Source organism: Hemicordylus capensis, chromosome 3, assembly GCF_027244095.1.
Source record: "Hemicordylus capensis ecotype Gifberg chromosome 3, rHemCap1.1.pri, whole genome shotgun sequence".
Classification (NCBI taxonomy): Eukaryota; Metazoa; Chordata; class Lepidosauria; order Squamata; family Cordylidae; genus Hemicordylus; species Hemicordylus capensis.
In genome coordinates, this window is record NC_069659.1 from 258093452 (window position 1) to 258106568 (window position 13117).

Genomic DNA, 13117 nt, shown 5'->3' on the forward strand with positions numbered 1-13117 from the left:
TCCCAATTAGTCCTAGGACCTATGCATGTTGCTGGTCACATGCTGGATTTGGTCTTTTGCTTGGATCAGGGTGGTGTTTCATGCTTGGGGTCTCCTGTAGTTTCCCCATTGTCATGGACAGACCACTTCCTGGTAAAGGTTGATCTCATGCCATGTCTGACCCCTGCAGGGATGATGGACCTATTAGAATGGTCCGGCCGAGAAGGCTGTTTGATCCAATAGGATTCCATAGGGCCTTGGAGAGTTTTGGAGCTGGTTCTGCCAGTGATTCTGCCCTGGTGGATACCTAGAACAGGGAACTTAGCAGGGCAGTAGGCACTATCACTCCTAAGCATCCTCTCCATCCCACTTCAAGATCAGCTCCATAGTTGAGAGCTACTGTACAAGAGTTAAAGTGGCAAGGACTGGAGCACAAAGGGAGGAGTGCTCATCTTGAATGTGAGAAGACACAGCATAAAGCCCATTTGAAGGCCTATGCTGTGGCAATATATGCAGCAAGGAAGCAATTTTATTCTGCGTGTATTATGTCTGCAAGTTCTCATCCAGCAGAGCTGTTCTGGATTATTAGGGGTTTAACTTCTGTTTCAAATCTTTTCCCGAAAACACTGTCTCATTCTGCAAAGTTTTCAATGAGTTCTTTGCAGATAAAATCTCTCACATTTGGGCTGATCTGGACTCCAATATTTCTGCAAGGCCAGTTAGGGAGGTGTTCAGCAATTCCTCTTACAAGATTAGATTGGATCAGTTCAAGTTTGCGACTCCTGAGGATCTGGACAAGCTGCTTGGAGCGGTATGGCCTACTACCTATTTGGAACTTTGCCCAACATAGCTGATTTCACCTTGCAGGGAGGTTGCTGGAGCTGGCCTAGTTGATATCATTAATACCTCACTGTGGGAGGGCAGGATGACACCTTGTTTGAAGGAGGCAGTGGTTAGACCCCTTCTTTAGGAGCCCACTCTGGATCCTGTGGTGATAGATAATTATAGGCCAGTCTCCAACCTCCCATGGGTGGGTAAGATAATTGAGAAGGTGGTGGCTGATCAGCTGCAAGTGGCTGTGGAGGAAACCCTTTATCTAGACCCATTTCAAACTGGCTTTAGGGCGAGCTACGGGGTTGAGACGGCTTTGGTTGGCCTGATAGATGACCTTTGCCAGGGAATTGAGAGAGGGAGTGTGACTCTGCTGGTTCTCTTGGATCTCTCAGCGGCTTTCAATACCATCAACCATGGTATCATTCTGGATTGCCTGAGGGATTTGGGGATAGGAGGCATTGTTTTACCGAGGTTCCACTCCTATATCCTCCGTAGATTCCAGATGGTAGTGCTTGGTGACAGCTGCTCTTCAGAATGAGAACTACTATATAGAGTCCCTCAGGGTTCCATTCTGTTACCAATGCTTTTAAATATCTACATGAAACCGCTGGATGACGACATCAGGGGATTTGGTGTTAGGCATTATCAGTATGCTGATGACACCCAAATCTATTTCTCCTTGTCATCAATATCAGGAAATGGCATTAGCTCCTTAAATGCCTGCCTACAGGCAGTAATGGGCTAGATGAGCAATAATAAACTGAAACTGAATCAGAGCAAGATGGAGGTGCTCATTGTTGGGGGTTATAATCTGCAAGACAGATCATTTTCTATTCTGGAAAAGGTTACACTACTCCAGAAAGAACAGGTTAGAAACTTGGGAGTGCTCTTGGACCCATGTTTTACCCTGGTGCCTCAGCTTGAGGCTGTGGCCAGGAGTAATTTTACCAGCTGCGATTGATTAGACCAGGGATTCTCAACATTGGGTCCCCAGATGTTATTGGACTTCAACTCCCATAATCCCCAGCCCCAGTGGCCTTTGGTTGGGGATTATGGGAGTTGAAGTCTAATAACATCTGGGGACCCAATGTTGAGAATCCCTGGATTAGACGACTCCACCTGTTATTTAAGGAGAATGGCCTGAAAAGAGTAGTACACCAGCTGGTAATCCCCAACTTGGACTACTGCAATGCTCTCTATGTAGGGCAGACTTTGTGCGTAGTTTGAAAACTTCAGTTAGTTCAAAATGTGGCAGCCAGACTGGTCCCTGGGGTATCCCAGAGAGTCCACATTATGCCTGTTCCTAAACAGTTGCACCAGCTGCCGACATGTTTCTGGGTAAAGTACAAAGTGCTGGTTATTAACTATAAATCCCTGAATGGCTTAGGTCCAGGTTATCTGAGAGAGTGCCTTTCTCTACAAGATTCCTACCACTCATTAAGATTATCAGGAGGGGTCCGCCTTTGGGTGACACCAGTTCATCTGGTGACCTTCTCAGTTGTCGCCTCTGGGTTGTGGAACGTGCTCCCCATGGATATTAGAGTCTTCCTTAGAGGCCTTCAAGAGAGCCTAAAAGATCCATCTTTTTAGCCTAGCTTTTAATGATCTATAGTTTTAATTTTAGTTTTAATCTGGTTTAATTTTTTTATATTGTTTTAATATGTGTGTTTGATTTAAATGTAAACCGTCCCGAGCCACTTTAGTAAGGGTGGTATATAAATTAATAAAATAAAATAAATTTCCCAGACCAAGCTTTAGAAACAAAGCACCACTAGACTTTCACACTGTTTCTCTTTGTATTTGGTTCTCTTTCCATATATGAGAAGAAGGGTCTGTGTGTGCAAGTGTAACTGGCATTTGCCTAGGTATCTCTTTTCCCAGCTGCCCTTTATGTAAGATATCGGTGAGAAGATGCATAGCAAAGGACATTTATGAGGATGCAATGTACAGATTGGAAACCATAAGACACTGGAATATTTTGTTTTAAAACTTTTTTTGTGCTGGTTTGGATGCTATTATGTGGATTCTTTGACTTTAGAGGTAGCTGTTAGTTAACACTTTTATTATATCCCCATGTGGTTCTTCCTTGCTGAAAAAGAAAATGCTACAATGAAAAAGTACAACTGTAAAGAGATTTGGGACACTAGAGAATAACAGGATAAACTGGTTGCATCCACTAAAGAATTAAACTGCTTAATTGCTAAAAGATTCCCATTAACTCCCCCCACATAAGAAAGAAAAGAAATAATACTCAGTCTTGAACTTTTAAAACTCTCGGTCATTTGCATAATTAACCTTTCAAGTGTGCACTCTGGTCAATATCTGGATATCACTGTGTGTGGTCTGAAAGACCTGACACCCTTTACTGAACAAATATGTGAATTAGTCCTGAGTATCTTCTTAAGTGGCCCTAAGAACATTATCAGTGCTTGAAATCTGAAATATCTAGAGAATGGTAAAGGATGAGCCACAAACCATTGTTTGACCATCATCTGATGTGCGTATTAACTATGGTTAAGTGTTACATTTAGCCTTACATGGCTTAGCCTTACATGGCTAAGACATGGCCTCTCCTTCTCTCTCAAGCCCCTTGCTAGCAAGCTGACAAGATGGTGTTGCAGCTATCTCCAAGTAGCCATCTGAGGGTAGGATTTATGCTCAGCAAGCTAACCCATGGTTTTACACTCTCCCCATTTGCACGTAACACAAAACTGGAGTTTAAGGGGTCAGAGGTGGCCAAACCTGTATGTCAGAATGCAGGAAACTCCGGTTCTGCATGACCCTAGGTTTTCTTTTCTAAACTCCAATTTGAACCCTTGGGTTGTAGTGAGTTTCACCGCTCAAACCTGAGATTTGCCACAGCCTGCATTACTTGTGAATGTACAATGATGACAACAATTTAGGTTGTCATATGTGAACATGTAGAACTGTAGGCTTGGCTATCAGGAACCAGAATCGAGGGAGGAGTTTCCTCCTTCTCTCCATCTGTGACTGGCTTGTCTTTAATGCAAGAAGGATGCCTGCACAGCCTGTTCCCCCTCCTCTCTGCAGTCTCCCTGACTGCAGAGGTCCTGCTCTCCATTACATCCAAATTTGGACAGGAGAGCAGGGTGGGGGGAGGGGGAGAAGCAGAACAGTGGATCCATTGGACCCACGGCTCCACATTATGTGTGAATGTGGCCTAAATGCCTGAATGTGCCTATATGCTTGGATTCTTAACAACTGTTAAAGCAATAAACCATGGTTAGTCCCAATCACGGTTAAGTAGTATATCAGTATGGGCTACTGTAGACTAGAACACAATCAATCTCCTTTTGAAAGGTGGGGAGAGGAGAATTACCACTCATTTAGTTGATTTAGAGTTCCCCAAATTAGGTCCTGTAAATCTGATTTGTATATTTTGTTTTGTTTATTCACCCTAAAAAAATTAGAAACACCAGTATTGGCCTTGGTTCTTCTTTATATTAACATGGGTTACAGTTAAACTACTTGTCTTTTTTAAAAAGCCTGCTGATGTTTAACACAAAGAAGAAAAATTCTATACAAATTTTTAGAAGGCTAATTAAAACTCAAAAAGAGCTTTTTATATTGGATGAAGTGATCATTTACATCCTAGTGGGGTAGAAGAGATATTTCTTCCACAAGTAAATATCATATTACGCTTCAACCACATGCCTTTATTGGTTTCCAAACAATTTACTTTCTCAGTTCATTGCCTACAGTATAACTGATTATGTGAAAAATAATAATTTGTGAAACTTATCACAGAGCTCTACAATTTAGCTAATTTTAATAAGCAATTGTGTCTCAAAAACCAAGCTGTTCATCTTAATTATAATTGTATGTGGAAAATATATGAAATCTACAGATGCCTCCTATCTCTTCTTAGAAGCTTGGTTTTAACATGCCCCTAACTATTAGCGTGAACTGCCTTATCACTGTACATTGTTTCTCTACACTGCAATAATGTATTCCTTATGCTGCAGTGCTCAGCTAAGCTGTTTGACTAGTTGCTGAAACATTTCTTTCTCACCTTCACACTATGTCAGCTTATGTTACAAAAGTTACAAAAAGGCTGCAGATTACTATTAGGCCTAGACAGTGGAGAGTGCAGCAACCTAAAAAAGATAGTTCCAAGATGCAAGAAGAAGCTAGTCAAATTAAATCCATTAGCTTGTCCCTCCTTATTTTTCAAATTAGCACTGTAATGTGAATTTTTAAATTTTCCAGCATGAACTGGTTTAGGTGCATCACATTTTTATGTAAAACTTTATTAACCTGAACCGGTAACAAAGCATAACAGCTGAAGTACCAAATGAGTTAATGATTTGCAAATGGAATCTAATATTTCTGACAGATGTACATTTCCTGTGTCTAGTTTTCTGAATATAGCTATAGACTATTACCAAGCTTCATATCTTAACTAGGGGTGTGCAAATTGATTCGCTAGAGGCTCTATCTGCCGCGAATCGGGGCAATTCACTGATTCATTCGTGAATCAAGTCACCCATCATCATCAATTTTATTACAGCCATTGGCCAGCAGAAATAGAAATAACAAACATATCCAATACAACAATACTAAAACACAATAAAACAAAGTACATAAATTCATAAAAAGTACATAAATTCATAAAAAAAATTAGTTTAAAAAGCATAAACAGCTCCCACAGTTAAGCACTTAATTGTGACCTTAACCTAATGGCAATATAAAAAATTTTTGCTACAATTTTTGTAATCTCAGAGCTTACATCCGTGAGACAGTAATATGTATAAAAATGCTTGCACCTCCCAGGAAATTTGAGTAACAAAGGGGAAATAAGTTCTTCTCTAGCATCCCGATACAAAGAACAATATAGCAGAACATGGGTGACAGTTTCCATGAGGCCAGCACCACAAGGGCAAAAAACCATGGCAGACTGGTCTTTAGCATACCTCCATTCCAAAAGAGAAGAGGGCAACACATTTAACCGAGCCCGAGCAAATGAGACCCGAAATTCAGAAAAGTGCGACATTGTTAAGTAATTGGCACCTCTATTTCCCCTAGGTGGCAAAATCCCAAAATGAATCAAGTCACCCCTTAAATAAAGGGGCTGATTTGTTCTTGAATCAAATCAGCCTCAATTTGTGTGAATCAATTCCTAGCGATTTTCTTAGTGGACGCCATTTTATCTCCATGTTTTTCAATATGAAAATGGTCTCCTGGAACTGGCTTCCCATTGACTTGACATCTCCATGCTTCTTGGTTTGCTATGTATCCTTCAAATCAAGTGTTTTGGCTGGGGAAGCCTTTTAATTGCAGTGCCTACCAACTGCTTTATTTCCACCCTGCATTAAAAAAAATTGTATCAGCAGCACCAGTGCCTTTAACTGGGTGCTACTTGGAATTTTGTTTTATTTTTCTTGCTTCTAGCCAGCCCCATACTGAGTGACTTTAAAAACTTTAGTTATTAGTTATTAAACTCACTGACTTTAATAAAGTCACACCAAGTTACTTTCATGTGTGTGAGAGCACTGCAGTCCCCCCTCCCCCACTCAATTATTTTAAAACAGTAAGCAGACCAGTGGCTTAACTGGGTGCTGTGTTTGGATTTGATTTCCTTGTGGATTCTTTCTCTCTCTCATTGCTTTGCTTGAAGCCACCCCCCTTTAGAAACTGGTGTGCTATTGTTTCCCCCCTCAAATTTTATTCAAATTGTACCAGCACCTTTAACTGGGTGCTGCTTGGAATTTTATTCCTTGTATTTGCTTTGTCTTATAACTGCTGTGGATGCAGGTGGGTTGGTTGGTTGGTTGGTTAGATAGATAGATAGATAGATAGATAGATAGATAGATAGATAGATAGATAGATAGACAGATAGTTATTTGCAGCCCTGCTGCCACCTTTGCTGCTGCTATCTGTGTACTGCCTGCCCGTGCCTGGTGGATTAATTTTTTATTTTTGTAGGCTGATGTGTGGTGCCCAGCTTGCCAGGCTCCCTCTGTATCTTTTTTCAGTGGGGAAAAAGGTACTATGTTTGTTTAGTTTTGTTTGTTCAGGTGGGTGGGTAGGTGCCTGATTTGTGCCCACCTGCTCTCTCCCCAGCTGTTGAGTACCAGTGTCTGCTTGGCCCAAGTGTGCCTCCGAGAGTGACACCTGGCAAACTCCAGCTGAAGATGTTGCTGGAAGCCCTCAACCAATGCCAGATAGGTGCGACCCAGCCACGCACCTCGGTCAGGTTGTTTGGGGAAGAGAGGGATAAGGTGGCAGGATTGTAGGTGAGGAGGGGTGGGTTAGAGAAAGGCCACACTAATCCCCTTCCCTTGTACTTTCCCCCATTGTTGCTTGTCACCCTCTAAAAACAATTCCCCCCAAATAAAGCCTGCTGCTTTATTTCTGGGGATTTAATTTTTGTAACCTTCTCTGTGGCACCACGGTGCTATAGGTAGTGCTGTGTGTGGCACACAGAACATAAATACACCACCCCGACCCCCTTAAACATGCTCCTTCTCCATCCCCCCTCCATGGATAGTGATTACTTCATTTAAAAAACAACAACAACCCTAAGATGTCCAGGAGAATGTAAAGCAGAGCTAGCAGCAGAGTGGCAGACAGCAGGGCTGGTCAAGGCAGGCAATGGCCAGAGGGAGCCTACTCCCTGAGCTGTCCCCACTGATGTATTGCATGCAGACTCTCCTATTGGGAGGAGCCTGACCCTGCAGCACAGCCTCCTGTGGCAGCTGAGGTGGAAGTAGAGGGAAGGTCCTCCCCTGTCAGTGAAGAAGCTCTTCTTCCTGTGGCAGCAGAGGAGGTGGTGTCACCAGCTGCAATCCCAGCCAGATGGCACTCTCCATCTCCCCAATCCCCATTGATGTGACCCCCCCTGTCTGAGACTGAGGAAGAGCAGGAGGAAGTATTTCCTGTTGTTTCTGGACCTTCTCAGCCCCGAATAGAGGGTGGTGGTGGCAGCAGCCCTCAGAATGAACCAGCAGGCCGAGTACTACTACCATCAAAACATTCCTGCACCGAGAGCAGCATGGTGTGGGACCACTTTGAGCGCTGCCCTAGTAATCCACTCCATGCTGTGTGTACCCACTGCATAACAGGTGAGCAGGGGGAAGAATCCCAAGTGTCTGGGAATGATGGGGATGCTGCAGCATCTGCAATGTCATCACCAGGGGGTCCCTGCTCCTTTTGGCAGCCATAGGCCTGATGTATTCTCGGCTAGTGGCAAGGCAGCTGCTCCTGCTCTGAAGCAGGGGAAATTGCCTGTATGTTGGGGGCAGTCAGTCTGGTCGCCCAGAGCCTCATCTCATCACCTGGACCATTGGGGAGATGATCACTTTGGTGCTTGGGGAAAACAGCCAGCAGAAGTTAGCATTCTCTACCATCTGGAATGGCTGGTCATCCAAGTACCCTCAGGGAGGCCATGTCACAGCAGCATCTGACACCAGCATGTATATCACTGCGGATCTGTGGACCACTCCCAGTGGGAGGAATGCTACTTTCCTGTCCCTCATGGTGCACTGGTGGGGGCAAGAGAGTGAGGGGACAGCTGGTACTGTTGGCATAGCCAGCCCCTCCCATAAAGCGAAGCACAGGTGGGCTGTGCTGCATGTGGGGGTGCTCAACACCAAGCACACAGAAGTTGAGCTGTCAATGGCCATGAATTGCCAGGTGGAGGAATGGCTGACCGGGCAGCCAGACCATCGCCCAAAGTTCCTGATCAATGCTGCCAACATCACAAATATCTGATCCCTCAGGATGTTCTGACCCGGTGGAACTCTACTTTTCTTTTGCATGCAGGAGCAAGAGGCAGTCATCCACAGCCTGACAAAAAGGTATGGCTTAGAAGTGTGAGACCTGTCTAACCAGGACTGGGTGCTGTTTACAAGGTTGTCTTGGTACTCGTTCTGTATTACCATGAGACAGCAACACTGAGCCAGGCTTTGCCCTCTATTCATCTCCTTGAGAAAATGATAGGTGAGCTCCAGATCATGCTGACCACTGAGGAAGGAATCACCTTGGTAGGTCGGCTGAGGAGTGGAATGGTGGATTAGTTCACAACACCCTTGGGTATATTTTGTCCTATGACCCAAGGACGAGGGGCAAAGCTGTCACCCCTGGTGAGCTACCCAGTGGTGGGACCTCCAGGTTGTAGAGGTTAGGCAAGCAGAGGAAAGGCACTCAGGATGAGGGTGCTGGAGCACCTACTGCTAGTGCATATTCCACCCCTAGCAGCAGTGCGACAATCACTGCTTCTTCCAGGTCACACTTTCAAGGTACCTGGCTAACCAAGTTCAGAAGGTTTTAAACTGTGGTTAATCCCAGGGGCTATGGTGAGAACTTCAAAACAAGCAGGGAGATGAAAATGTGATCTCCGTTATTTGATTGATTGATTAAGCGCCATCAAGTCAGTGTCGACTCTTAGCAACCACATAGATCTCTCCAGGAAGATCAATTTTCAACTTGGCCTTTAAGGTCTCTCAGTGGTGCATTCATTGCTGTTGTAATCGAGTTCATCCACCTTGCTGCTGGTTATCCGCTTCTTCTCTTCCCTTTAACTTTCCCCAGCATTATGGACTTCTCAAGGGAGCTGGGTCTTCGCATAATGTGTCTGATCTCCTTAGCATTATCAAATTTTGAGCTTTGGATCATATTGTTCCTGTATACTGCATGTAAGTGGCAAACATGCAGTACACACGTTTGCCATTTGTTTTGTTCCTTGCTTAAACTATTTAATACCCACAAACCTTTTTTTTTTTTTTTTTTGGTCTTGCTCAGTGGCAGGAAGCAGTCAGGAAAGATCAGGCTCAATTGAAATACATACATATGAATAAGTCCTAGTAAAATCATTAAAACTAGCTTATGTAAGTAAGTAGATTTAGAATCATTATAGCTTATATTAAAATAAAATTGAAGGTAATTTAAACACAAGTGACAAACCTTCATTCTTATAACCAGTGCAGCATGTCGTTTGACAAGTTTTATTTGCTATGAAATTTATAATAAAATGAGTACATTCCCTGTCCAAAAGTAGGCAGGGTAATCCCATTTAACCAAGACATGATACAAGTTTGTGGCTATGCAACAAAACATTCTTTGGAAATATCACACTGAAATTCACAGCAGTTATGAAGATTAGCTACAAAAGACCTTTAGGAATTAGGCAATAATGTATACTCATGAAATGAGATTAGAAAAAGCAAAAAAGCTAAAGTGGTTTTTAAAATTGGGTTTTTTTAATATGTTAATTCTGAACTGTCTTCCATCTAAAAATAATTTAAGATAAACATTTGCTTTATCCTATAATTTTTGATCTTGACTTGAGTCTAAAGAATATGGTAAATACTTGATTCAGGGTTCCACACTAACCTTTCATCATGCTATGATTGCATCTCAATGCATCTTGAATTTTCTAAGCAGCTAAGATAATATTATGCTAATAAACTATCAGGCTCTTGTTCATGATTTTATACTTGGAGTACAACTTACTTGTTAAGTATTTTGCCTCTTTTAGCACTTGAAAAGTTCTCCAGTTGTAGCGACTCTTGTGTTAGAAAAGCAACAGCAAGGTGGAAGTAGTTGTTCCAAAGCTGAAGGTCACAAAAATCACAAGAATTGTCAGTCTTTATTGAATGATTGAGTGAGTGATTGTTTAAAATATTTCTATCCCACCTTTTCAACTGATTCAAAGTCTAAAATACAGGTCTGAAATATCTTAACTCAAAGTATTTTCTCAATGTGTAATTTATATGCATAAATATATTTGCATATCCCTGCATTGCACACAATTTTGATTAAACAAACTTGCCCATCTGCACAAATATTGAAATCAAAAAGCTTTTTGATGATTCAAGCAAAATGGAAGGCGAATTCACGAGTGCTATTTATGCTGTACATAAAGTCAAAGAAAATTACTAGCTTTCTCAAAAGTAGAAAGGGACACAGCTATGAAGGACTGTTCTTTATGGTTCTATGGAACTCTGAAAAATGCATGCAGCATAAAAGATTTGAAGTGCAGCTATAGATCTGCATACAGCAGCAATGTTTCTGAACATGCCCTGTCAAATAAATAAATAATAAATTATTCTATTTTTATTGATTTTTTTCTTGAAGAAAAGTTTAATGTATATTCCAATTAATTAGAACCCTCATGATCTTATCAGGACAAAATAGACTTTGGATAAAATCAGAATCAAGGACAAAAGTTGGTCTTACACTTTATTTAAATGGAAAGAAATGTAATATCTTTTAACATATTCAAGGTTTAACTTTTTAAAATTCAGTTATTAACAATCTGTGTATGTTTTTTTTTAAACCATCAAAGCACAGCATGTGACTATTAATATAAAGGCATATGATAAACAGATATGCATCCGTGGTCCTTCCTACGACCAGCACAGACCTTCTTTGCTGGTGGGAGGAAATGCAATATCTAAAGTTAGACATGATTACTACTAGACCAGGGAGAGAATATAAAGGTCTAGAAAAACAGACATGCATCCAAGTTATTTTGTGTGACTCAGCAATTTTTATGGTACATTTATGCAACCATTTTTCTCCAACCATTTTATGACTGATCAATAACTCAGCGGTAAGTCCCATATTGAGTTACATTTCTCAATTGCCTCCTGAGAAACAGTCCAAGTTAGGAGTGCCCCCCTGAAGGGGGCCAGCCTTGGGTGGCTGGGCCTTTGGTGTAAGACCGAAGGCAGGGGGTAGTATCTTTTTCTTTTTTTTTTAAGACTGGAGGCTGGTCTTGGGACTGTCTCTCTGATAGTTTATCTGAAGGATGTGTCTCAGCTTATTAGGGAATGGAGAGGTGGGGTTGAATGAAGAGGTGGGGTATGGTTCCTCAGCAGGGGGCAGCTATTCCAGTGATTGTGGGGCACAGAAGAAAGAGCACTGGCAGGTCAGCAGGCCATTACAGGGGAAGGGAAAACAGAAACCTAATAGCAGTTTCCCCTTCCAGCTGCCCTGTCAGCACTTGGACCTTGGGGAGCAGTGCCAACTACCGCTGAGCCTCACCTTGCTCCTTTGCAATGCCAGGTCAGTTCAAAACAAATCAGAAATTATGCATATTTGATTGTGGATGAGGGAGACAATCTGGCATGCATTATATAGAAATCAAATAAATAAATAAATTATAGAGACCTGGTTGGGAGAGGCTAGTGGCCCAGTTTGGTCCCAGCTTCTCCCTACAGGATACGTTGTTGTGGAGCAAGTGGGAGGACATGGGTGGGGAGGTGAAATGGCTGTGGTTTATAAGAACAACATATCCCTTAGCAGGATCCCTGTCAGAGCACCTGCATATATTTAGTGTATGTAACTGAATCTTAAGACCAGAGATAGTTTGGGACTTCTGTTGGTGTACCAATCACCCCTCTGCCCAACAGAATCCTAACTGAGCTGTCAGATTTGGCTGCAGAGTTGGCATTGGAGATGCCTAGGTTGATGGTGGTGGGTGACTTCCATGTTCACTTTGAGACTGAACTGTCAGGAGCAGCTCAGGAGTTTATAGCGGCCATGACAACTACGGGCCTTTCCCAAGGGATCTCAGGTCCGACACATGTTGCTAGTCACAAGCTCGATTTGGTATTTGCTCTGATCAAGGAGGTGTTCCATGGGTGGGGACGCCTATGATTTCCCCATTATCATGGACTGACCACCACCTTGTGAAGGTTCAATTTACAGCCGGTAGTCACCTCTGCAGGGGTGAAGGGCCTATTAAGATGGTCCACCTGAGGAGGCTATTGGATTCAATAGGATTCCAAGAAACCTTGGAGGGTTTTAATGTTGGCTCTGCTGGTGATCTTGTTAACACCCTGGTGGAACATTGGAATAATGAGCTCACTAGGGTGACAGACTCTAATGCTTCTAAGAATCCTTTTCGACCCACTTTTAAATTAGCTCCATGGTATACGGAAGAACTACAGGAACTGAAGCGGATAGGTAGATGACTAGAATGCAAATGGAGAAGGACTCGACTCGAATCCAACAGACTGCAGCACAGAGCAAAATTAAAGACCTATGCTCTGGCAATATGTGCAGCAAAGAAGCAATTCTTTGCTGCATGTATTGCACCAAAGGTTCATGTCAACCAGAATTGTTACAGTTGGTGAGGAGATTTATACAGCGACTGAAAATAAACTGAATGAACTACAGGCCCCTTCCACTCTGGCTTTGGAGCCATCAGTTAGCTGCTTCCTGATCAGCGACTGAAAATAAACTGAATGAACTACAGGCCCCTTCCACTCTGGCTTTGGAGCCATCAGTTAGCTGCTGTGAAGCTTTTGATGAGTTTTTTGTGGACAAAATCTCC

General features: G+C 42.6%; 1 protein-coding gene across 6 annotated transcripts in view; it reads right to left on the reverse strand.

Moving 5' to 3' along the window:
• Positions 1-13117, reverse strand: part of DOCK1 (dedicator of cytokinesis 1) — a 645511-nt gene that overhangs the window by 170871 nt on the left and 461523 nt on the right. For all 6 annotated transcript variants that reach the window (XM_053305327.1, XM_053305329.1, XM_053305326.1 and 3 more), the window contains exon 31: positions 10288-10388. In XM_053305327.1, coding sequence (XP_053161302.1) covers positions 10288-10388 — 101 coding nt within the window. The remainder of the gene's footprint in view (positions 1-10287; positions 10389-13117) is intronic.